Source organism: Coenobita brevimanus, chromosome 103, assembly GCF_032717465.1.
Source record: "Coenobita brevimanus isolate Jiangsu-jjx chromosome 103, ASM3271746v2, whole genome shotgun sequence".
In the NCBI taxonomy this organism is placed as follows: Eukaryota; Metazoa; Arthropoda; class Malacostraca; order Decapoda; family Coenobitidae; genus Coenobita; species Coenobita brevimanus.
In genome coordinates, this window is record NC_137056.1 from 10905006 (window position 1) to 10932366 (window position 27361).

Here is a 27361-nt window from a genome sequence, read left to right on the forward strand (position 1 = left end):
TATAAATTTTATGAGGGCAGCAGATTTAATTCATTACAGCTGTACACAGAACAAAGTCCTACTCTTGATCTCCATGTGTGCCACAGAGAACTATTCCCTGAAGGGGAAAGGGATTCAAGTGTGATGAGACTACAGGTAATACCCTTGTATGAAGGTTTTATCTTGCTCTCTTGTACAACACATATGCACAGTGCCCTTCATAAGCATTCCTAATCATCCCTATTGTGAGCTGTCTCTAAATACATGAATGCAGCATTCAGCTTCATTTTGCTTGTGATATGCACATCTGCCAAAATTTTCATTAGATACAGTATACTGTATCTAAGCTATCCATCACAATTCTTACTAAAAATACTGGTATCCTGTTACTCACAAATCTTATCTTCTGTAAGCATCACACCCTTTCCATGATTATCCTTCTTTAACCCGTGGATTGTGCAATTACAGTACCTTTATTTTATCCCACCCTGTGGTGTGCAAAGAACAAAGGATTTTATATATATATATATAAAGTTGAAGATAAACATCCAGGGCATCATCTGGTGAAAAGAAAATAATCTCTCTCCGTCTTTGCATAGGGTTATATGTAAGTTTACATATGGGAGTAATGAAAAAAAAAAAAAAATGTTTATTATAAACTTGAAGATAAACATGCAGGGCATCCTCTCGTGAAAAGAAAAAAATCTCTCGCACTCTGTCTTTGCATAGATTCATGTGTAAGTTTGCGTAGGGGTTGAGTTGTTTACTGCGATGCATGGCCAGACCAGCTTGATCTGTGGCTCGCAACGTGACGCTACCCAGCCTGAGCTGTGGCTCGCAATCCACGGGTTAAACCTTTCCTTCTATACTCACCATACACTAATCTATGTTACCCTTCCTTTTGTACAAAGGATCTTTCATTATATCCCCAGACTGATAGATTTCATGCCAATCTGTTGACTGCAGACATCATTGTAAGTCAGCAGAAAGTCTTTTGCACCTATATATATACCTGTATTATGTGGTAAAGCAGCATCTCTAACAACGTTTTTAAGCATGGGTTTCATGCAGTACACACTCTTTATTGACTGTACCCATCATGTGTACAGTTGTGTCAGGAATATATACTTAAGGAGTTGAAATCTTAAAACCTTATGCTAAAACAGAGAGGGAATTATTGAAATAAGTGGCATACTTAAAACATTATGCCTGTTAAAATATATGACCTGGACTGTCTTATACTGCAGTCTGCTTGTAAAATGGTTCATGACTTTACATTGAGTGACAAGCCAAATGGTTTCCTGTAAGCCAAGAAACCATTTACAACGCTGGGTGGTAACCATATAACCAAACCATACGTGCTCCCTACATGTCAAGTGGGTTGGTGGAGGGTTAGTGCCCCTCCCTGTAAAACAAATAACTCAGAGTCAGATGGCCACCCCGTATGGGATTATGGCGTCTGGCAAAAGAAAGAAAGAAAGAAGAAGAACCATTTGAAAAAAGATCCATTTTGATAAAGCACCATGATTGTTTATACAGTATCTAGATAATCAAACTGTCCTTGTACTTACAGCTAGATGAATTGACAACAGCATTGTCCCGAAATGGTGGAAAGGGTGGGTACTTGCAGTGGCGCCCAGTGAGCTACACGGCATACAAGCGCAATATCAATGAAGCCACTGACATCAGCATCAACAAAACTATCACCCCGATTCCTACCACGTTGCCTGCGCCTCTCAAAGCCTCGTTGGCATATGGGTTGCTCGGAGATAATCTAACCAGCAGGAATCTTGTGACAGGAATCACTGTAGTCTCATTTGGGCAGGCAAAAGATGGATTTTACACCGATTATAACCACACCACATGGTTAGTTCATTTACTTTGTTGTACAGTAAGCCCTTGCTATAAGTTACTTTTTTTTATAAATTCTTTTTTTACTGATAATTCCTTTGGTCTAATACTGTAGGTCTTATTCTTGTTAATTCCAAATGATTTTGCACAGCACAGAAGGGACATTTTGTAGTGATGGGATTAATGGAGTGTATAGGTATATCTAATCCCTGCTGATTGAAAAGTCTCTCCTAAACTTAATAAAACAATCTGGTAGTAGCAGCAGTATAACAGAAGGTATGCTGGGGAACTGAAGGGGTTAAGTCCTCAGAAAAATTGATTATTAAAGTTCCATAACTACCTATGCTGCTGATTTGCCAGTTTTCCCCAGTTTACAATACAAAAGAGATGGGAAAGATTTGTCTCTATCTATCTATTTATTGCCAGACGCCTCAATCCCGTTTGGGGTGGCCACAAACAAATTGCCTCCACGTCGTCCTGTCCCCCTCCATTTCACTGCCCTGCTCCCAACTCGCACCCCCCTCTCTCATATACCTCTCCACCCCATCCCTCCATCTCATCCTCGGCCTCCCCCTCCCTCTTTCCCCCTCCACCTCACTCACATACACTCTCTTCATCAGTCTTTCACCCTCCATCCTCCCCACATGGCCAAACCACCTCAGTGTGTTCCTCATAACACTTCCTATCACATCCACATCCACACCACAATGCTCCTTTATATCCTTATTCATCAGCCTGTCTATCTATGTGACTCCACAGGCTTCTCGTAAATAACTCATTTCCACTGCTCTCATTCTTGACTTGTGGCCCTCCAACAATGTCCAAGCTTCACTTCCATATGTTAGAGTTGGTATCACAATACTGTCATGTAGTAACTTTTTCACTTCCATGCTCACTTCCCTGTTTCTTATCACTGCTTTCAAAGAACCAGCAACCTTTCTTCCCTGCTGTACCCTTTCAAGCACTTCACCCTCCAAACCTCCATCCTTACTCATCACACTACCCAAGTACTTAAATGTACTCACATTTTCCAATTCCTCACCATCCAACCTCGCTGTACATTCACTGACTTCACCTCTCTCAAAGACCATCACTTTACCTTTCCCTACATTCACCTGTAGATTTGTGTTTTTCAGAAAACATCCTTGACTTATAACAACGACTGAGTGTTCATGTAGCTCCTTGACTGCAGTCTTGCATTTTTTAGTTTATTACCACTGCTAAAGGAGTTGGAGGAGGTTATGCATTCACCCTTGTTTGTTTTTGTTTATTTGTTTGTCCACATGATATCTCAAAAGTTATTGATGGAAATCAGTAAAATTTTGTAGATATGTGGGTCATGAGCCATGGAAGAGTTTAATAAATTTTGGTAGTGATCTGAGAGTGAGCCCTGGTTCAGGACTTTTTTTTTTTTTTTTTTTTTTCCACAGAGTTATTGATGAATTTCATTTAAATTGTTTGGACATGTGGATCATTGGCCAAGGAAAAGTTTATTAAAATTTGATGGTGATTTGTTTGGTATAGATGATGGTGGAGACATGCACTCTCTGAGTACTGTATTCCTGTTCTTGCTTCATACTGGTGAAGTTATTCAGCTCATGAGAGACTTTTCAGACTGGATGGGTTAGAGATAGCCTAATTAATTTCATCATCTAATCCAGTGCTGGGCAGGTGCGCAATGACTTTACCAATGCGCAATTGCACACCATTGTGCTCCGGTGAATATTGTTTGTACATTGCACACTGCACGAGACCTTGTGCAATATTGCGCTCCTGCACATGAAAAGTCAGGTGCGCAGTGTGCATTCCACAGGACACATGGTCTTGGGAGCTGCCCGCATGGCTGGACAAGGGATGGAGGAGACTCGGGCAAGTCACGAAGGTTCTGGATTGTTGGGGGAAGGGTACTAGCATTTTATATTTCTTAAAATGCTTCAACTGAGGTAATGTATCTTAATATTTTTTAAAGTATTATTATTAATAAAGTAAAAATATATTTTTTATTAAGAGTAACACATGCAATTCCTGAGCCCCAAGAGAGGCAGCTTGACCTCCTTGAACATTGAGAGGTTTGTTTTCCTGAAGAGAAACAGTGACCTGCTGAAGATGGAGGTGGAGGAGGAAGTCCTGGAGACGGAATCAACTACTGGCAAGTGAAAACTAGCATGAACAGCCTACTAGCTCCCCACCACCACCACGGTCTCAGCTTGTCAATTCTCAGTTATTCTTATTACTTATTAGTCTGTACTCTGTAAGGAATAAATGCATTAAATTGTACACAGTTTAGTTGTTGTAGTCTAAACATTAGTACACTTAATGTGCACAGTCAAGGGTTGAGTTATAGAAAATGAAAGTAATAAATATAATAAAACTTAAAAATAATAGAAAACAATAATAATAAATATAAGTAAGTAAGTATGCTAATTTAGTTAAATATCTCAATATTTTACAATAATTCCCACAAATATATGCAAATGGTAGTAGTAGTAGTAGTTGTTCCCTAGGCAGTCTGGCCGAACAGCCCCGAGTCCCCTAGGAAGGCCATGGCCGAGACCGGGCTTTCCCACAGAGCTCTCAAAGTGTATGTTGTGTTGTTGGCGTAGGTGATTGTGTGCAATGCAGTCTTCCATAATGTGCTTAATAGTATGGGGTGCTGTGTTGCATCCTGGACAGGCATCAGCGATGGAGTCATCCAGCCTCTTCTGGTAGCTTAAGAGGGCTTGATGGTGCCCACATCTCAGCCTGGCCAGGTGGACCCTGTCCTCACGAGGAAGATAGGATTCAGAAGGGTGGATGTCAGGAGGCCGTGCATGCAGCTGTGTGTTGTCTTTAAGTGACTGAATGGAGCGGCGAGTGATCTGATTGTGGATATGCTTCTGGAAGCTGGTCTGAGGTGGGCGAGGGGGGAGAGATGAGAGTACAGGTATTTGTGTATGGTATCGTGTGCTGGGTGTTGTTTTGATGTTCCTTGGTGTGGGTGGATGTGCTGCCATGTACTGTAGTGGATGTGGAGCAAGGAACTGGATGCCTCTTATGTCTAGGTGATCCTTGACTTTGAGGACTTTGGTTTCTTGATGTAGGTGGTCTGTGGGTGTAGTAGCTGTGCAGCCTGTGATTATTTTTAGGGCCTTGTTCTGTATGGTCTGAGTGTTGTAGTGTGTTTTGGTGAGGTTAGAAGCCCAGGCAGGGCTTGCATAATTCATCACTGAACGTATGTATTGTTTGTACTGTATACTGTGGTGGTGGTTTCTTTGTTGTGTCCGAATGTTGTATGGGCAAGTGACCTCAAAGCATTGAGTCTTGGTGTTATTTTATTTTTAATGTTTATGATGTGTTGTTTAAATGACATTGATATATTGTATGTTACACCAAGGATTTTGTGTGTGTGTGTGTGTGTGTGTGTGGTAGGGGAGTGTTGTTTATGGTGAGGTGTGGGATGTGACTGTGTTCTGCTGTCCAGTTTGTGAGAAGAGTCACTGTAGATTTGGCTGGGGCTATTTTGAGCCTGTTTGTGGTGAACCATTCGTGTAATGTGTTGAGGTAAGGTTGAGTGATGTATGCAGCTGTGTTTGCATTTTGGTGTGTACATGTAAGTGTTATATCATCTGCATAGGAAGCTATGTGTATCTGTGGCGTGTGGGGTGTGGGTACGTCTTGCATGTATAGATTAAAGAGAGTAGGGGACAAAACAGATCCTTGGGGGATGCCGTTTGTGATGTTTCTGATGTTAGAAGACTGACCGGCAAATGTTACGTGTGCTCATCTGCCTGCTAAGTAGTTTTGCCAGCCATCTTTTTGTGTTATTGTGCATGTTTGTGTTGAGTATTTTTTTTTGTGGTTGTGGCGGGGGATGGCATCAAAAGCTTTGCTAATGTCTAGTGTGACAAGGAGTGTTCTGTGTGGTGGCCTAGCTGAATTCATGCCATCGAAAACTCTCTGTGTAAGGTCTGTAAGAAGGGTGTTTGTGGAGTGTAGTGGCCTAAAGCCATGTTGTGACTGGGCTAGGGGAATGTGAGGTGTGACTAGTTGTAGTATCAGTCGTTCAGTGACTTTAGAGGGGGTGCAGAGGAGTGTGATGGGGCGATGTGAGGAGGGTAACGTGGGGTCTTTGTTGGGTTTAGGGATAGTGATGATATTGCCATGCTTCCAGATGTTGGGTATTATGTTGTGTGAGTAGCTGTAGTTTGATATGTTGGTGAGTGCTTGTATGCCTTGTGGTCCTAGGTGTTTAAGGTGAATGTAGCTTATGTTGTCTGGTCCACAGGCAGATGAGTGCTTGAGGTTGTTAATGATGTGCCTCGTCTGGTTGTAAGTGAAAGGTGCGTAGTCTGGGTGTGTGGGGAACTGTCTCTTACGTCTGATGATACGTCGGTCTTCCGGATGGGGGTTTAGATGGCTGACTTGTGAAAAGTGATTGATGAGAGTGTTTGCTTGTTGTTTGTTTGAGGGTATGGTGTCTGTTGTTGTGATGGCAGCGTGTGATTGTGTGGTGTTGCTGTTGGAAAGTGTGATGCTGTTTAGTGTTTTGTAGAGTTTGCTGATGTTTGTTTTGTGGTCAAGTGTTTGGAGGTAATTTTTCCAGTTTAGTGTTTGCTGTTCTGATATTTTACTGTTTATCTGAGTGTTGAGTTCTTGTATTTGTTGTATGGTGTCTTGTGCATGGGGTGTTGGGGAGTGTCGCAGTGTGTCCCATTGTCTGATGAGGCCTTGAATTTCTGGTGTGAAGTTGGGGTTGTGTCACTTTCTGTTGCCTCTAGGGATGTGTCTTTTGTCTGCGTTTTGTGTGATTGTATTGAAAGTGTGCACAGCGGTGTTGATGTTTGTGATGGGTGTACTGTTTAGTGTTTCGAAATGTTGTTCTGTTTCAGTTATAAAGGCCTCCCAGTTGGCTCTCTTATAATTAGTGTATGTGTGTTTGTGGCCAGCTGGGGTGATTCTGGTTTTGGTAGTGATGATGATTGGGAGGTGATCAGAACCTAGGGTTTTGACCACTCTCCATGATGTAGTGGGAGCGAGGTTTGGGGAGCAGAAGGTGATGTCTGGAGATGATGGGAGGAAGAGGGCTTGGTGTGGGATATGGGTATGTTGGTCTAGACTGTTTAGTATGAAAAGATGATCTGTCTGGGATTGTAGTACCAGCCCTCTGTCTGTGTCAGGGTTGTTGACATGCCAGGCCAACGACTTGGCGTTGAAATCACCACCCAGGATGATGTTGGGTATGTTAGTGATGTGGTGTATCTGTGGAGAGTAATTGTATGGTACTGTGGGGACGATTTGGGGGGAATGTATGTGTTAGCGATTGTTATGTGTGATTTGTTACCAGTGCGTATTTTAATTTATTGTATTTCTGTTGTGGTGTCATGTGGGGGGAGAAGTGACTTTGTGTGTGCACTGATATCTGCAAAGTTGATGGATTTGTGTACCAGGGTGATGAGTCCACCGCCACCGCCATTGGCCCGGTCTTGTCGAATGGTGGTGAAGTTATGAAATGTCGGTGTTTTCTGTGCTCTGTGTAGTTTTGTTTCTTGTAAGATGGCAATGTGTATGTTCTGTTGTTTGATGAATTGTGTGAGTTCATGTATTTTGGTGTTTATGCCATCTATGTTTAACTGAAGGATGTTTATGTTGTGTGTGCGATGTGTGTCGGCAGCTGCAGCACGGGGGGGAGGTGGTGTGGGTGGAGGGGAAGGGGTAGGAGGAGGTTGTGATGAAGGTAAGGGATGAGGTGGATTAGGATGGGTTGGAATGGGAGGAGTTGGGGGACTGGATGGTGTGGGAAGGGTCAGTTGGTTTGGCTGTGGAGGTGTGAAGGAAGTAGGAGTAGGATTGGAAGGGGGGTTGATGGGTGGGGGGATGGAGCATAAGGAGCAGGTCCAGGTGTTTGTGTAATGTTTCCTGGATGCAAGTGTTGTGCAGGTGTAATGGGTCCAGTTCTTGCAGGAGTTGCATTGAACTGAACCCTTTGTGTGTCGGCTCGACGTGATAGATTTTGAGCATGTTGGACGTATGTATTTGTTGGTGGGTCCTGGATTGCTCTCAATGTCCCCAGCTAGAAGAAGTCGTCGAGAAATGACAGCCGGGGAGTCATTTCTCGGTGTAGAAAGAACGGTGTTGTTGTGTGTGTTGTGTTGGGAGATGTGGTACTTGCCCGGGTGACCGAAGCCACTCCCAGGTACTCGAACCCCGTGAGGGGCCGGGGGGGTTTGTGGTGGTTTGGCCCCCATGCTGTCCTCCTCTTCTCTTCGACAGCCTCTGGGGGGTAGACCCACGGTGACGACGCCACCGGTCCAGGTCCTATGCAAGTGGTTTTTGCTTGTGCTTTGCGACATTGCGCAAGCTAAATATTAGTCACATTGCGCACTTGCACTTGTGCATGGTAGTGAACTTTTTTGGTTGCGATGCCCGTCACTGATGTAATCACCACTAGAGGTCTTTCCTAATTTGATTAGCTTAGGGTGGTTATGGTCATGTATGTGAGTGATGAGTTTCTCATAATTGTTGGTGAGCATCAGGAGTCAGTTTTGAGTCCCTTGTTGTTTACCATGGTACTTAACCCGAGGCGTCCCGTCGACGTATGGATACGTTGCAACATTTTGCATTTGCCAGTCCCGACGACGTACTGGTACGTTGCACAATTGCAAGGTTCATAATTTGCACAATTTTCAATTTACGCTCATGATTTTTCGTACGTTTATACGGGACACCTTCCTCTATTCCTTTACAAGATGCCAAGCAGGGACAATGCCTTACACCACATAACCCCCCCCCGCACGCCATTGTCTCGTCAATTCACCTGTTACCAGTGACCTGGCCAATAAAGACATTCAGGGCCAGAGTGATTCCCCAATCGATGACAATGTGGAGGACAAAGTTTACATAGCATTAGAGGAAGAAACAATCAGAAATGATGATCAGGTAATGTGGCAAAAAAAGGTCAGGTATGGTGATGAGTTAGTGAGTGAAACAATGCTTATAATGCCTATATTACTGTTTGAAAACCAATATACTCTCGGACTACATATAAATTCGTACCAAGTAAACAAATAAAAACCGTTTATGATTGGTGTGAAATAGTTACCCTTCCATAGAACTCGTTTTCTTTGGTGCCAGCCTGTTAGAAAACCCAGTAAGGTAAGGAGGTACTACTACCTGGATCGAGTATTTTAAACCACAGGTGAGCGATTTCTCTATGAATTTTTTATGTTTCTCACCAAAAGTGGAGGTTTTAGCTAAAAAAAATTTTTTGAAAATACCTCGGGATTGGGGGGTGTCGGAGCTGCAAAATAGCTCGGGATGTGACGGGTTAAAGCCCTCTCACATGGCTTCAGAAATGGGCTCCCGTGGGAGATGTTGTATGCTGATGATTTGGTGTTAATTGTAGAGAATGAAAGGGAGACAGAGGAAAGATTTAGGAAGTGGAGAGATGGTATGGGGCACAAGGGCTTAAGAGTAAATGCAGATAAAACAATAGTGATGATATCTAGGGTTGGTGGCGGTACTGTCAGAGAAGAGGGAGAGTGGCCATATGCAATTTGCCACAAGGGCGTGGGAAATAATTCCATCCTTTGCAGTGTTTGTGATAATTGGGTGCATAAGAGATGTAGTGATATTAGAGGTAGACTGCGAGATAATATTGATTTTATGTGTGCGGCGTGTTGGGGAGAGCAGGTGGAGGTTGTCAGACGTGAAAGGATTGGACTTGCTAAGTTGCTGGTGAGTCTTTTGAATATGTGGAAGAGTTTTGTAATTTGGGAGACATGTTATGTGCTGGAGGTAGGGCAGGAGCTAGCTCTGGCTAGGGTGAGAAGTGGTTGGAAGAAGTTCAGGGAGCTGTTGCCTCTCCTGACATTGAGAGTGCTCTCCCTCCATGCTAAGGGATCTTTGTATGCAGCATGTGTTAGGAGTGTAATACTGTGTGGTAGTGAGACCTGGGCAGTAAAGGAAGAGGATATTTGCAGGCTCAAACGTACAGAAATGACAATGATTAGGTGGATGTGCAGTGTGTCCCTGCATGCAAGGCCTGGGAGGGTTAGGTTTACGATGAAAGAGTTGAGAGGGAGGGTGGGACTGGAGTGTATTGGTGTTATTGTGATGAGGAGAGGTAGAATGAGGTGGTTTGGACATGTAGAGAGGATAGGGGATGATAATTGGGTGCAGAAAGCGAGAGTCATTAATATTGGGATTGGGGTTGGGAGGGGTAGACCGAAAAAGACAAGGGACAAAGTCATTAAGTGTGACCTCAGGGTTATAAAAGCCGCTCGACCACAAGTCTAAAATATACTTCTCTACAAATAACTACAAAGTCTTTATGACAAAGGGACTGAACAGGGAGGCTGCCATAGATCGAGCAGCATGGAGAGCCGCCATTAGGTGACCAAAGTCGATGCATGCATGCATGTCGGAGCCATCAAAAATGAAACAATTAGTGTCCAAAGGTAACAAAACAAAAAAAGATGTTCATGAATTATAGTTGTTGTTGTTTTTGCTTAACTTCTGTCTGTCTGTCTCAGCAAACTCATCAATCACTGGTAGGGCATTGCATCTTTGAGAACTTTCTGCTGGTACAGTACAGTACAGTACAGTGATCCTGTGGTTATAGCGGTTTTCGTCATCACTGCGAGATGAAAATCTTTACACCTGCCATTATAGCACAGTTTTCAGGTAAAAAACATCCTTATCATGCACTTGAGCTGGTTTCCCAACATCCCTGATGCAGTGTCTGTGGTTTCTTATGCATTTGAGGGATTCAAAGATGAGCCTATACTTAAGGAGTTAATCCCAAGTGGTGGAGACCACTATTTCTCCACCCCTTACCTCAAGCCTATTTAAGTCTCCCTGTGGTATGTTTCTTCCCATTGTGCCTTTTTCATCTCCTGTTAATCTAACCATTCTTATGTGTATTTCAGGTCATCATCATCCAGACCTATTTTCCCACCCTAGGGCAGGGTGAGGAGTAGCAACATCCAGATAGCCCAAATTTGCCCAGTCCAATGGGCCACGCTTCCATTTATTCACCGTTCAAGCCCCCGGAATCCTGGCTTTATCTGATACGCCAAAAACATTCACCAAGTATAGTAGCTTCACATAAATGTAGTCAATCCAGACACTGTCACGTTAAAAAGGGGTGCCAAATCCCTGATCATGCGCTTCTCCTCACAATATTCATCCAGTCAGCTTGATCTCTTGTCAGTCCCCTAGCCTTGCCGACTTCCAATCCTCTCTTCCTCACACAATCATCCACCATATCCCTCCACCTTCTCCTTGGCCTACCTTGCCTCCTCCCTCCTTCAGATTCACTCAGGTATACCTTTTTTCACCCCTTTATTGTTATTCATTCTCCCTACTTGACCATATCATCTCAGCACACTGTCTCCAATTCTGGTGTCCACAGACTTCCTCACTCCATATCTTTCATGGATCTCATTATTTCATATCCCATCCACTCACTTTGTTCCACAGACATCCCTCAGCAGTCCCATCTCCATCTCCATCGCTCTCACTCTTGACTTCATTTTCATGCCACACCATAGTCTCACATCCATATGTTAAAGTTGGCACTAACACTCCTTCCTGTAAGCCTTGTGCAGCTGCAACACTCAAGCCTCAGCTTCTTATCAAGCCCTTCATTGCACCAGTTACTTTCCTTCCTTGTGTCACTCTACTTTCCAATTCTTTTGCACATTTTCCTCTCTTTTCTATCACTGTGCCCAGGTATTTGAACCCTCTTACCAATTCCAGTCTCTCTCCATTCATTGTAACATCACACTGGGAGTCACCTTCTCTCTCAGTAACCATCACTTTACTCTTTTCTTTATTTACTCTCAAGGCATGAAGCTCACATTCATCAGCAAAACTCCGCCCTAGTCTACCAAGTTCTTGTCCGGTATTTGCAAGTAGTACTGCATTGGCAGCATATAACAAATTTGAGATATTCTATCCATCACCACATATTACTAACCATAGTATGTGTGTGGTTAGTGGGTCCAAATTGTCATAAATGGGAAAATTTGGGCTTTTACACTGGGTACCTGGTACAAATTAGGATCATTCCCATAGGCTCTGTGTATTTGTCATTCCGCAGTTCTGTTATCATGTGCCGTGTTCGGTACCAGTTATGCATGATAACCAAGGGCGAAGTGTGAGTCACAAACACTTTTACTGGATAACCTAAATCATGTGGAAAGGAAGAATATGATATTTAAGGTGGCAGATCAGATGAAGAGGGAGAATAGGGATATCATAGGTGAGCAGTGTGTGAAGAATGATGAAGGAAGGGCAGTGGTGAAAAGTAAGGATATTAAAGACGCATGGAGAGAGCATTACAGCTAGTTGTTGAATGCGGAGTTTGACTGGGACAAGGAAGGTTTGGAGCCAGCAGATCCAGTGTTTGGCCCTTGGCTTTTGATTGATATTGCTACTGTGAGCGGGGCAATAGGCAGGATGCAGGTAGGGAAGGCAGCAGGGTTGACTGATGAAATGTTGAACGTCTCAGGAGATACTGGAGTGAGGTTAGTCACTGACCTGATAAATACGATTATATATGAGAGTGTTATCCCAGATGATTGGCCGAAGAGTGTAATTGTAAATGTTTACATGGGGAAGAGTGATGCCCTGGAAAGAGGAAATTATAGAGGCATAAAGCTTTTAGACCAGATAATAAAGATAGTGGAGAGAGTTGTAGAAGATATGCTCAGAGAAAGAGTGAATATTGGTGAGATGCAGTTGCGTTTATGCCAGGCAAAGGGACCGCTGATACCATATTCATTGTTTGACAGCTTCAGGAATAATATATAGGAAAGAAAAGGGAACTGTACTTTGTTTTTGTTTTTGTTGATTTGGAGAAGGCCTTTGACAGAGTCCCCTGAGAGGTGGTGAAGTGGGCAATGAGAAAGCTTGGGATTGAGGAGTGGCTGGTTAAGGTGGTTATGGCCATGTATGTGGGTGCTCACACCCAGGTAAGGGTGAATGGAGATTTGAGTGATGAGTTTTCTGTGAGTGTTGGTGTGCACCAGGGGTCAGATTTGAGCTCTTTGTTGTTTATCATGGTACTTGAAGCCCTCTCACATGACTTAAAAAATGGTCTCCTGTGGGAGTTGTTGTATGCTGATGATTTGGTGTTGATTGCAGAGAATGAAAGGGAGGTGGAGGAAGGATTTAGGAAGTGGAGAGATGGTGTGGGGCACAAGGGCCAAAGTGTAAATGCAGGTGAAACAAAAGTGATGGTATCAAGGGCTGGTGGCAGTACTGTTAAAGGAGAGAGAGAGTGACTATGTACGATTTGCCACAAGGGCATGGGAATTAATTCCATCTTGTGCAGTGTCTGTGATAAGTGGGTGCATAAGAGATGTAGTGTTATTATAGGTAGACTGCTAGATAATGCTGATTCCATGTTTGCGGTGCGTTAGAGAGAGCAAGCGAAGATTGTCATGCGTGAAAAACTTGAACTTGCTGGTGAGTCTCTTGAGTGAGTGGAAGAGCTTTGTTGTTTGGGAGACATGTTATGTGCCAGAGAGATGGGGCTGGTGCTAGCATTGTGACTAGAGTGAGGAGTGGTTGGAAGTTTAGGGAGCTGTTGCCTCTCCTGGCATTGAGAGGGCTCCCCCTCCGTGTTAAGGGATCATTGTATGTGGCATGTGTTAGGACTGTAATGCTGTATGGTAGTGAGACTTGGGTAGTAAAGGAAGAGGATATTTGTAGGCTCAAACACACAGAAATGGCAGTGATTAGGTGGATGTGCAGTGCTGAGTGTGAGGCCTGGGGGGACTTGGTTTATGATGGAAGAGTTGGGTAGTATTGGACTGGAGTGTAATGGTGCTATGATGAGGATAGGTAGACTGAGGTGGTTTGGGCATGTGAAGAGGATGGAGGATGATAATTGGGTGTAGAAAGTGAGAAATGTTAATGTTAGGGGTAGGGTAGTGAGAGGTAGACCAAAAAAGACCTGGGACAAGGTCATTGAGTGTGACCTCAGGGATAAGGGTCTGAATTGGCAGGCTGCCAGAAATCGAGCAGCTTGGAGAATCGCCATTAGGTGACCAAAACTGATGCATGCAAGCATGTTGGAGCCTTCAAAAGCGAATGAATGAACGAACTGGTACCCCCTTGTTATAGACAGCACCTCATCAGGGTCAGACCAGGGTCTTTCCAACAGCACAGTGCAGGGAGATTTGGCTCCTGGTGGATGCCACAGCCATTCCTCTCAGGGTGCACAGCACCACCATGTGTAGGCTCCTCATTAATGCATTTCCTTAGGTTGAATGAGTTCTATCTATCTATCTATCTACTGCCAGACGCCATAATCCCGTAAGGGGTGGCCATTTGACTTTGACTTAGTTGTTTTATGAGGACGGGCACTAACCCTCCACCAACCCACTTGTTGACACGTTGGGAGCACGTATGGTTTGGTTATATGGTTACCATCCAGTGTTGTAAATGGTTTCTTGGAGTTAATTTTCCATTTAGATGCCTCCATTCTGCACTGGAAATACTTTTTCTTTTTAAACCGTAGGGATAGAGGTCTTATAATTGTAAGTTTAAGTGTGACTTATGAACAGTTTCCAGTCCTTTGATTCCAGCAAGTCATAATTTCGTTTTCATTCATTCGTTTTCATTTTTAAAGGCTCCAACATGCTTGCATGTGTCTGCCTTGGTCACCTAATGGCGGCTCTCCATGCTGCACGATCCATTGCAGCCTCCCTGTTCAGTCCCTTAACCCTGAGGTCACACTTAATGACCTCGTCCCATGTCTTTCTCGGTCTACCCCTCGTAACCCCACCCCCAATATTAACACTTCTCACCTTCCTAACCCAATTATTATCCCCCATCCTCTCCACATGTCCAAACCATCTCAATCTACCTCACCTCATCACAACACCAATACACTCCAGTCCCATCCTACCTCTCAACTCTTCCATCGTAAACCCAGCCCCTCCAGGCCTTGGACGGAGGGACGCACTGCACATCCACCTAATCATTGTCATTTCTGTACGTCTGAGCCGGCGAATATCTTCCTCCTTCACTGCCCAGGTCTCACTACCATACAGCATTACACTCCTAACACATGCTGCATACAAAGACCCCTTAGCATGTAGGGAGAGTCCTCTCAATGTCAGGAGAGGCAAGAGCTCCCTGAACTTCTTCCAACCACTTCTCACCCTAGCAACAGAGCTAGCTCCAGCCCCACCTCCAGCACACAACATGTCTCCCAAATAACAAAACTTCCACACACTCAAGAGATTCACCAGCAAGTTCAATCCTTTCCCGTCTGACAATCTCCACCTGCTCACCCCGACACACCATACACATAAAATCAGCATTATCTCGCAGTCTGCCTCTGATACCACTACATCTCTTATGCACCCATTTATCACACACACCGCACAAGATGGAATTACTTCCCACGCCCTTGTGGCAAACTGCACATGGCCACTCTCCCTCGTCTTTGACTAACGCCACCAACCCTAGATATCATCACTTTTGTTTTATCTGCATTTACCCTTAAACCCTTGTGCCCCATACCATCTCTCCACTTCCTAACCCTTTCCTCCGCCTCCCTTTCGTTCTCTGTAATCAACACCAAATCATCAGCATACAACAACTTCCACAGGAGTCCGTTTCTAGTCACGTGAAAGGGCTTCAAGTACCATGATAAACAACATGGGACTCAAGACTGACCCCTGATGCACACCAACATTCATGGAAAACTCATCACTCAAATCTCCATTCACTCTTACCTGGGTGTGAGCACCCACATACATAGCCATAACCACCCTAATCAGCCACTCCTCCAAGCTAAGCTTTCTCATTGCCCACTTCACCACCTCTCTAGGGACTCTGTCAAAGGCCTTTTCCAAATCAACAAAAACAAAATAAAGAGCCCTTCTCCTACCAATATATTTTTCCTGAAGCTGACAAACAATGAATATAGCATCAGTGGTCCCCCTACCTGGCATAAACCCAAACTGCATCTCATCAGTATTCACTCTTTCTCTAATACATTTTTACTGCCATAGCATTTTGCTAGTTACACCACATGAGCTTTATACAGAGTACAGTAGTGTCTGTTACCATGCCTGAATATGACAAACTGGGTTAGATATGAGTGAAATTAGGCACGTGGTCCACTGGACAACCAGATTTAGAATTTGAGTAGTTCACTGAGGTTTCCATTAGTCCAGATCATTTACCTGACATAACTGAGATAGCTGCAGCCACTGCTGGTGCCGCCACCACCCCACATAGAGTGCATAGTAAGTACGGTATTAGTAAAAGGAAAACATCATCCATTATCATGCAGGCCCCACTTCCTGCCCCAAGGTGAGTTAAAAGGAAAAACAAGGAATATGAATAACCATAGGCCAATAGCAATTATCTAATTCTTTATGGTCGTCTAGTGTTTTGGTAGTACAGCAGACTTCCAGGATGGAAAACTTTCAGTTTGTCATCATTTCTGGTAGCACTGGACAAAGGATTACCACCAGTTTCAAACACTATACTCCATTTCACCAACTTTGGCACCATCAGTGATGTCCTCAATGCCTGTAGTGTTGATGTAAATCATCAGCATTAGGTAAACATCTGTGTTTTACCTTGAGAACCAATATAGAGAGGCAGTACAAAAAGGTATATTCAGTTCAGAGGATCTTTATCAATGCTACAGGTGTTGAGGACATCACTGATGGTGCCAGACTCGGTGAAATGGAGTACAGTAAACAGTAGTGACAGATGTGTATTATACCAATGGCAAGCACACTTTATTGTAACAGTGAGTGAGTAGAAATTGTATAATAAATTTACAAGTCTCAGGAGCCTTAGTGGAGTATTAGTTGGCAGTTTCAAGGTTTCTGATCTTTTGCTAATGATGCAGTTATGCTAGCAGAGTCACTTGAGATACTACTGAGTTACCTCAAGGAATTTAATAAGAAGGCAAAGCCCTTGGGATTAATGGTCTCTTGGGTGAAGACTAAAGTTCAGGCATTTGGTGGCTTGTTGGATAAAGCAGTTCAGGCTGTCCAAGCGTGTGGTGAGAATGTGGAAGTCACGGAAAGATTCACTTATCGTGATAGTGTGGTCCATATCAGCAGTAGGTCAAACATTGAGATTCTTGCCCCATCAGTCTGGCCTACTAGGTTATAAATTCACTCAGCTCTAGTATTTGGTATTGTCATTACCGTATTTGTGTAAAAAAAAGAAAATTTGTATCTTCAAGGGACTGGTGGTTCCTGTCTTATTCTGTAACTAATACATGGACACTAAACATTGACTTGGAGTGGCAAATTGACTCCTTTGTCACTGAGTGCCATCATAGGATCATGAGATATTACTGCTATGACCAGGTGTGTAATAAGCGACTACTCTGCGAGACTGAATCGAGACCTATACCCATATGATATGTCAGTACCAATTCCAGGTGTATGGGCACATAGCCCATTTTCCTAAAGTTGATCCTACTCACAGGATGATCTCTGAGAGAGTTAATCCAGGGTGGAGGAGACCATGGGGAAGGCCATGAAACTCATGGCTGGAGCAGGTTGGTTGTTCCTTGTATCATATCTTATCATTTATAAAGGCTACAACATGTTTGCATGTGTTGGCCTTAGTCACCTAATGGCGGCTCTCCATGCTGCTTGATCTCTGGCAGCCTCCCTATTCTGTCCCTTACTCCTGAGGTCACACTGTATGACCTTATCCCAGTTCATCTTGGTCTACCCCTTGCTGTCCTCCCCTCAATGTTCATATCTTTCACCCTCTGCACCCAATTGCCTTAGCCACAAACTCTCGTTTCCAGTTCTCACCTGATAACTTAATTGAATACATTAAAAGTTGATCAGCTAAACAACTTTCTTTTCTATACTTCAAGTATCACCTTAGGTTTTTCGTTTTTCGTTTTCGTTTTTAAAGGCTCCAACATGCTTGCATGTGTCGGCCTTGGTCACCTAATGGCTGCTCTCCATGCTGCACGATTCATTGCAGCCTCCCTGTTCAGTCCCTTAACCCTAAGGTCACACTTAATGACCTCGTCCCATGTCTTTCTCGGTCTACCCCTCATAACCCCACCCCCAATATTAACACTTCTCACCTTCCTCACCCAATTATCATCCCCCATCCTCTCCACATGTCCAAACCACCTCAATCTACCTCTCCGCATCACAATACCAGTACACTCCAGTCCCATCCTACCTCCCAACTCTTTCATTGTAAACCCAGCCCCTCCAGGCCTTGGACGGAGGGACGCACTGCACATCCACCTAATCATTGTTATCTCTGTACGTCTGAGCCGGCGAATGTCTTCCTCCTTCACTGCCCAGGTCTCACTGCCATACAGCATTACACTCCTAACACATGCTGCATACAAAGACCCCTTAGCACGTAGGGAGAGCCCTCTCAATGTCAGGAGAGGCAGGAGCTCCCTGAACTTCTTCCAACCACTTCTCACCCTAGCAACAGAGCTAGCTCCAGCCCCACCTCCAGCACACAACATGTCTCCCAAATAACAAAACTCTTCCACACACTCAAGAGATTCACCAGCAAGTTCAATCCTTTCCCGTCTGACAATCTCCACCTGCTCACCCCGGCACGCAGTACACATAAAATCAGCATTATCTCACAGTCTACCTCTGATACCACTACATCTCTTATGCACCCATTTATCACACACACCGCACAAGATGGAATTACTTCCCACGCCCTTGTGGCAAACTGCACATGGCCACTCTCCCTCGTCTTTGACAGTACCACCACCAACCATAGATATCATCACTTTTGTTTTATCTGCGTTTACCCTTAAACCCTTTTGCCCCATACCATCTCTCCACTTCCTAACCCTTTCCTCTGCCTCCCTTTCATTCTCTGCAATCAACACCAAATCATCAGCATACAACAACTCCCACGGGAGTCCGTTTCTAAAGTCACGTGAAAGGGCTTCAAGTACCATGATAAACAACATGGTACTCAAGACTGACCCCTGATGCACACCAACATTCATGGAAAACTCATCACTCAAATCTCCATTCACTCTCACCTGGATGTGAGCACCCACATACATGGCCATAACCACCCTAACCAGCCACTCCTCCAAGCCAAGCTTTCTCATTACCCACTTCACCACCTCTCTAGGGACTCTGTCAAAGGCCTTTTCCAAATCAACAAAAACAAAATAAAGATCCCTTCTCCTACCAATATATTTTTCCTGAAGCTGTTGAACAATGAATATGGCATCAGTGGTCCCCCTACCTGGCATAAACCCAAACTGCATCTCATCAATATTCACTCTTTCTCTAATCATACCTTCTAAAACTCTCTCCATTACCTTCATTATCTGATCTAAAAGCTTTATACCTCTATAATTTCCTCTTTCCAGGGCATCACCCTTCCCTTTATACACATTTACAATTACACTCTTCAGCCAATCATCTGGGACAACACACTCATAAATAATCCTATTTATCAGGTCAGTGACTAAATTCACCCCTATATCGCCTGAGGCCTTCAACATTTCGGCAGTCAACCCAGACACACCTGCTGCCTTCCCCACCCTCATCCTGCCTATTGCCTCACTCACAGTAGCAGTATCAATCAAAGGCCAAGGGCCAGACACTGGATCTGCTGGCTCCAAACCTTGCCTGTCCCAGTCAAACTCCTCATTCAACAACCGGCTATAATGCTCTCTCCATGCATCTTTAATATCCTCACTGTTCACCACTGCCCTTCCTTCATCATTCTTCACACACTGCTCACCTATGATATCCCGATTATCCCTCTTCACCTGACCTGCCACCCTAAATATATTTTTCCTTTCCCCATGATTTAGGTTATCAAGTAATTGTCTCTGTGACTCAGACTTTGCCCTGTATACCTCTCTTCTAGCCCTACACTTGGCAGCCAAATATTCCTCTTTGCTACCACCCTTCTTCCATTCCCGGAAAAGCCTTCTTTTCTCCTTAATTGCAGCTTCTACACCCTCATCCCACCAAATGTCTTGGTGGTCCTCTTGTCCAGCCGCATGTTACATCAGCAACTCTCAAGAAATTGTTCTTGAGGGCTCTGTACTGTTCATTAACGCCTCTGTCTACAGCTCCCTGTTCAGCCACCACTCTCCTCAACTCGCTATAGAAGGCATCCCTTACTACTTGGTTTTTCAGTTTCCATATTTTCCTCCTAGGTACATAAGTCCTCTTTTTCGTCACTTGTTCTTTAAGCACCATATCACAAATCAATAGTTTGTGCTGCTGCACACAGTCCTCACTTCCTATAACTTTAACATCCCACACTAACCTCCTATCGGCCCTCCTAACCAGAAATTAATCTATCTGACTGCTATTTCCCCCCAAAATATTACAGTATTAACATATTTACTCGCCACATTGAGGAAAAGATGCTCTGTTATGATAAATAAAAGGAAAACACCAAAATAAGTTAGCATACCATCTCTTTTCTGGGACCAACCTTGTTCTTAGCCCAATCCATCAATGTTCATGCTCTCTCATTATTTGAATGAAATGAAAAATCCATATTCATAATTATATGTATGGTATATATGAAACTGATATAAAGTAATTTGATTGCAAGATGCTAGTAGACCTCAGGTGAAGACTGTATGCAATGATACGCTCGTCCTGCAAAAGGTATTGTGGTTGGAATGGAAACATCAGCATACCGTCTCATTTTCTGGACAAATATTTTTCTTAGCTAAAACACCAGTTAGTCACTCTAACTCATACTTCTTCCCTACTATTTCAGTATATGAAAAATTTACATTCTTATACAGTATCTATATACAAAAGTAATATAAAGCCATTTGAACGCAAAATATTAGTACAGATCAATTTAAGATCGCCTACGCCGACCTCACGTGCCACGTGTTAAGCTTATTCAGCGCCCACGATTTTGGCCCGGGATTTCGTGTTCCCATGTTTCCAGTTTTGAATATTATACTTTTTTTATACTGTAAGTAACATTTGGTACATTCACTTCAGCATTTTCTAGGTGAAGCATTCATCCGTTTGAAAACTACTGTACATGATGGCCGTTTCAAAATAAACATGCAGCAAGACTTGTTATGTGACGAATGCTATTTCACCACCTGTCATTTTATGTATTTTAGCAGCTGTTCTGCAATATTTTTTTTTAGTAAATTGTGTCTAGAAAACTGGTATAATTAACCCCTAAACCGCGGGGTTGTTTTGGCTCGACTTGCGTGTCCCGCTAGGATACTCGCGGTCCAACAGACTTTTTAAATATATTTGCCAAAAATCAGTTATTAGTCCTAGAATATTATAATTACATATGCGTATGGCACATACCTTTAGCTTTCTCCTGGGATGTTTTTGAGCCTTCGTCAAGTACTGTAGGACTTGTGGAGACTTCTGAAGTTGGGTAATGAAGTCTCCACTTTACACTTCTCGACACCCCGTATTATGATTACCACAGCTTGATATCACTAAGATTAGGAGAAAAGATTAGGAGAAATACACTGAGGTGGTTTGGACATGTGGAGAGAATGGAGAATGAAAGACTGACTAAGAGGGTGTATGTAGGTGAGGTGGAGGGAGGGAGAGGGAGGGGTAGACCGAGGATGAGGTGGAGGGATGGAGTTGAGAGGTATATGAGGGAGGGGGGGGTGAGTTGGGAGGAGGGGAGTCAAATGGTGGGTGACAGAGTGACTTGGAGGCGTTTTGTCTGCGGCCACCCTTTGCGGGATTAGGGCGTCTGGCTATAGATAGATAGATATCACTAGAAACACTATTCTATGATTTTCAAATAGTTTGGAATCCATACTCCAAAAAAAAAAAAACACTGAAAGCAATGAAAATTACGCGCGCGTATGACCTTCCCACTTACGCTTGTTCGCCGCTGGTATTCTGTCATGTGTGTGTGGATGAAAGGATGCGAAGATGTGTAATGGATGCAAGAGCTTATAGAGGTTGGGGGAGTGGACTTTCTGTCCACTGCTTGGTGGTGGCCAGAATTAGGATTCAAGTAAGATGGAGGAATAGAAGAAGGGAAAGACAAGAGGGAGTAGTTGCAAGGAGAGTGGAAAGGTTACAAGAGGATGAGAAAAAGGCAGAATATAAGAGAGAAGTGGAGGAACGATTGGGCAAATATGAATTGGAGCAGATGGGAGATGTGGAAGGTGTGTGTAGGATATTTACAGAAGAAATATGTGCAGCATGTGATGTGGTGTGTGGAAGGAAGAGAAGACGGAGGGGGGTGCAAGGAACAGCGTGGTGGACTGAAGAGGTGAGACAGGCCGTGGCACAAAAGAAGAAAGCATACAATGAATGGATGAGAAATAGGGGCGTGGAAGAAGTTGAGAGGCGGAAGAGAGAGTTATATGTAGAAAGAAAGAGAGAGGTGAAAAGATTAGTAAGAGAGAGTAAGAAGAGAGTGGATGAGGAATTTGGAAGGAATTTGAGTGTAAAGTGGAGAGACTGTAAGAAAATGTTCTGGAAAGAGGTGAAAAGAGTACGACAGGGTGGAAGTGAAGTTAGCAGGGGAGTGAAAGATAAAAATGGTAGATTACTAGTGGAGAAGGGAGAAAAAGTGAGCAGATGGAGAGAACACTTTAAGGAATTGTTGAACATAGAGGATGAAAGTAATGCGAGTATAATTGGCTGGGGCATGACTGGGAGAAGGAGGGAGGTGAGAAGACAGGAAGAAATCAGTAGGATAGAAGTTGTGGAAGCAATGAAGAAAGTTAAAACAGGGAAAGCCCCAGGAATTGATGGAGTGTGTGGTGAAATGCTGAAGCATGGGGGAGAGATAGTAGTAGAATGGATGTGGAAGATGTGCAGATTGGCCTGAGAGGAAGGTAGAGTCCCGGAGGATTGGAAATCAGGTATAATCATTCCCTTGTACCAAGGAAAAGGGGAAAAAGAAGTGTGTGGTAATCATAGGGACATTTGTCTTCTTAGTATAATAGGAAAAGTGTATGGTAGGATACTTATTGACAGAGTTAGAGAAAGAACAGAGAAATTAGTTGGAGAAGAACAGGGAGGCTTTAGGAAGGGAAGATGTTGTGTAGATCAGATATTCATTCTTAGATCTTTAGTGGAAAAGTTTCTAGAGAAGGGAAAGAAGTTGTATGCGGCTTTCATGGATTTGGAGAAAGCATATGACAGGGTGGATAGACAAGGATTGTGGAAAGTGTTAAGAATATATGGAGTAGATGGGAAGTTGTTCAGTGCTGTGAAGAATATGTACGATGGTGCGAAGGCTGCTGTGTGTGTGGATGGTGAACTAAGTGAATTTTTCTCTTTGAAAGTTGGGTTGAAACAGGGATGTGTCATGTCTCCATGGTTGTTCAATCTGTACATGGATGGGGTAATAAAAGAGGTACAAGGTAGGGTAGTGGATGTTGGAGTGGCCCTGGTGAGAGAGGATAGTGTTTGGAAACTCCCTGTACTGTTGTTTGCAGATGATACTGTGTTGTTGAGTGAAGACGAAGGGGAGCTGCAAGGCTTGGTGGATGAGTTTGGGAGAGTGTGTAAGAAACGGAATCTAAAGGTGAATGTAGGGAAGAGTAAAGTGATGGTCTTTGAGAGAGGAAGTCGGTGAATGTACAGCGAGGTTGGATGGTGAGGAATTGGAAAATGTGAGTACGTTTAAGTACTTGGGTAGTGTGATGAGTAAGGATGGAGGTTTGGAGGGTGAAGTGCTTGAAAGGGTTCAGCAGGGAAGAAAGGTTGCTGGTTCTTCGAAAGCACTGATAAGAAACAGGGAAGTGTGCATGGAAGTGAAAAAGTTACGACATGACAGTATTGTGATACCAACTCTAACGTATGGAAGTGAAGCTTGGACGTTGTTGGAAGGACACAAGTCAAGAGTGAGAGCAGTGGAAATGAGTTATTTAAGAAGAGCCTGTGGAGTCACATGGAGAGACAGGCTGACGAATGAGGATATAAAGGAGCATTGTGGTGTGGATGTGGATGTGATAGGAAGTGTTATGAGGAACACACTGAGATGGTTTGGCCATATGGAGAGGATGGAGGGTGAAAGACTGACGAAGAGAGTGTATATGAGTGAGGTGGAGGGGGGAAGAGGGAGGGGGAGGCCGAGGATGAGATGGAGGCATGGGGTGGAGAGGTATATGAGAGGGGGGGGTGTGAGTTGGGAGCAGGGCAGTGAAATGGCGGGGGACAGGGCGACTTGGAGGCAATTTGTTTGTGGCCACCCCAAACAGGATTGAGGCGTCTGGCAGTAGATAGATAGATAGACTCACATTTTATATTTCTATTACTGTATAACACTTATATATATCTGCAGTCTTTATCCATAAGTTTCCTTCAGCAGTGGTAGTTTATTGTCACTGTGGGCATTCAATTTCTCTCTCAGTAAAATACGTAGCATTCACTTTCTCGTCCTGTATACTAGCTTTGAGAGCGAATCTGTCACTCTCACTTCCACTTCCATAACTCATAGTATTCATATATGCTAAAGTGAAACTTTCATTTTCATTACTCTAGTATATATACTCGTATTCTTATATTACTACTCATTTACATTTCTATTTACATTTTCTATTTTATTTACATTATTTACATTTCTATTTTATTTACATTGTGTTATGCAGTGTCACTTGCAGTAACTTATAAAATTATTTTCCACTGTTCACTTATATTTACATTCATTGCTTTCACTTGCTGTTTACACATTATTTACACATTATTTACATTTCCACTTGCACTGTTTTAGTCACCAGAAAGATCGTAGTCACTGTCCATCATTTTCATTGATAAATTAGCCAGTTCACGTTCCACAGCAGTCAATTATCCCTTTACCCCTCTCCTCACGAGGTTTATTAGGAGTCACAGGGACCTTTGCATGGGGCTAAAAAGCGGTGGAATTGGACAGGCGCGAATCCGATGTGGTTTAACCTTGAAAGATGACAGTAAACTGAATGCTGTGGTGGCCTAGAGGGAGCGCAATGCTGCCAATGTCAGTGTGGTGACAGCTGCTAATATATACGCTATGAAATGATTGGCAGGAAATCTAGACAATACATAATAAATTAGGTAGTTCCAGGTGAATGTAAATATCACTTAGGCTTCTCCCTTCCTTTCTTATATATATTTTTATTACGGGAATAGATTATACGGCATATTTCAAGCGGAAATAAACAGCGAAAATTAGCGAACGAGTGCATGTGAGTTGTTGTCAGGTGATAATTAGCCAATTCCAGGTGTATGGCACTATCATTTACCTTATTTCTTTTTTGTATATATTATTTGGTATAAGAATCGGGCATAGGGCTTATTTCAATGGATGAAATCAGTGGAAAATTCCGGGGAAGATTTACTTAGCGCAGCGTGGCCGGGCAGGTGAGAGGAGAGGGTAATGGAGGGGAGGTAGGGAGGGGAGTCAAGAACAGGGAGAAGTGGCTAAATTGTCAACAATGGATGGGAGTACAGATGAGATTAGGAGTGCTGACTAGTGTTGGACATTGGCAGTACTGATAGATGATACAAGCCACCGCTTGAAAGCCCGGTCTAATTCAAAATAACACAGAATCACAAAAGTGACGCCCCGCGGTATGATCCCTTGCTCCCAAGCATCACAAAAGTGACACCCCGCAGTTAAGGGGTTAATGATTGCATTATTGCAGAATTTAAGTGCTGTTCACTAATAATTATCATGGCTGGGGTTTGAGAAAGTATGCAACTCTGTGAACCACGAGGAGGTGACCAACATCAATTGAGTTATCAGGTGAGCATTGGCAACTTTTGGGAGTTTGTCTATCTATCTATCTATATACCTAGGCTGTCTCCCCCAAGGAAAGGGAGGTAGCTGAGACAGGATGACACACTCCCAATTTACTCATCCACTCAAACACATTTATTCACATCTTAGCTCCAAGGGTAGAAGGGACAGATCCTCACTGCACCACACCGCACAAGGGTCAACTGCGCAGTGCAATCAGTAACATCTGCAGCAGGGCCCGACAGCAGAGCTGGTTTACCCCTGCCACATCTTAATGGACCCATCTCCTCACCTGCACTTGACGTGATCAGCTGATCACACCAAATGCGGGAGAATATCCCCTCAGGGCTGTGTCATCATTTATTCATCCACAATTTCTCTTCAGTCATTTCTGTCACGCACAGCCACTCTTCCTTGCTCAACAGACATCCTTCTTGCATCCAACACTCTCTTCACACTGTCCATCTATCCTATTCATGGTCTTCCTCTCAGCCTTACACCTCTCACATCAGATCTAGTTATATTTTCACCAATCGCTCATTATCCATTCTCTCCATATGCCCAAACCATCGCAACACCCTCTGCTCAACCCGATCAGCTGTCTCCAGCGTAACTCCAGTTTTCCTTCGCACTTCATTATTTCTCACTCGATCCATACGTGTCACTCCACACATGCTTCTTAGACACCTCATCTCCATTACATTCAAATTTTTCCTCTCTGCTACACCCATATTCCATTTTTCAGCCCCATATAATGCTGTTGGTACCACAACACCCCTATACAGTCTTCTCATTACATCCATTCTAAGTGAATGACATCTAAACACTTTTTTCATTCTTCCCAGCACCTTTCCTACTTCATTCATTCTAAACTTCACCTCTGCATCTATTCTTCCATCCACAGCAACATGTTATGCTAAATACTTAAAACACTCTGCCTCCTCAAGCAACTCACCATTCAAATCTATATTCATCCTCCTACCATCTACCAACCTCGTACACTTCATCACTTTACTCTTATTCTCATTTACTTTCAATTTCCTCCTTTCACACACCCTTCCAAACTCCTATACCAACAGTCCCAATCTCTCCTCTGAATCAACCATTAGTGCAGTATCATCCGCATACAGCAGCTGCTTCAGATTCCTTTCTCTACCATCAGCATTCACCAGACTCAGACCTTGACCTAACGAAGTGTTAGGTGGGAGCTTGTGGCCGAGGGAATTGTTGTCTGCCATGCTCTCGACATGCCAAGACCATCTCAGTCAACCCCTCCTCATCTGAGGAGTAGACTGTAGCACCAGTCGAGTAGGGCAGTACTTCCAAGGTGGATGGAAAGCTGATGACAAGGAGAGCTGGAGCTCCCGTTTCATCAGCCCTCGGGACTAGTTCCTGACCATCCCCCTTTGTTGAACTTTCTCAGTGTTTCAATAACACAGAGACTAGGCCAGCATGCTTTCCAATACAAGTTTCCAGCATGATCTCCAATATAAGTTTCTCTAACTGTCAACATTAATCTACATGCACAGTACACACTACACTACCTTTTCAAAATTTAAAAAAAGAAAAATGGCGCACTATAACCATCCCTTTGAGTCCCCAGGAGGTAAGGAACATAATGCCCCCACCATCCACCCCTCTCCCGGTGATGATTCAGTGTGCCTGAAACCATTGTCTGACACTTCTTCTTCACTTCTGCAACATATGTGGCCTTTCCTCTAACTTTCTCTCTGTTGAACACCACCTCTCCTTCTCTAAACCTCACCTTCTCTTCTTAAACGAGACTCAGCTGTCTGAGGCAACTGACAGCAAACCCTTTTCTGTATCCTCCTAC

The 27361-nt window shown here is 43.6% G+C and overlaps 1 protein-coding gene across 1 annotated transcript in view; it reads left to right on the forward strand.

Annotated features, from left to right (window-relative positions):
- LOC145415599 (glycosylated lysosomal membrane protein A-like) overlaps positions 1-27361 on the forward strand; it is a 177466-nt gene that overhangs the window by 103212 nt on the left and 46893 nt on the right. The window contains exon 6 of the mRNA XM_080284823.1: positions 1553-1845. Within this exon, the coding sequence (XP_080140949.1) occupies positions 1553-1845 (293 nt within the window). The remainder of the gene's footprint in view (positions 1-1552; positions 1846-27361) is intronic.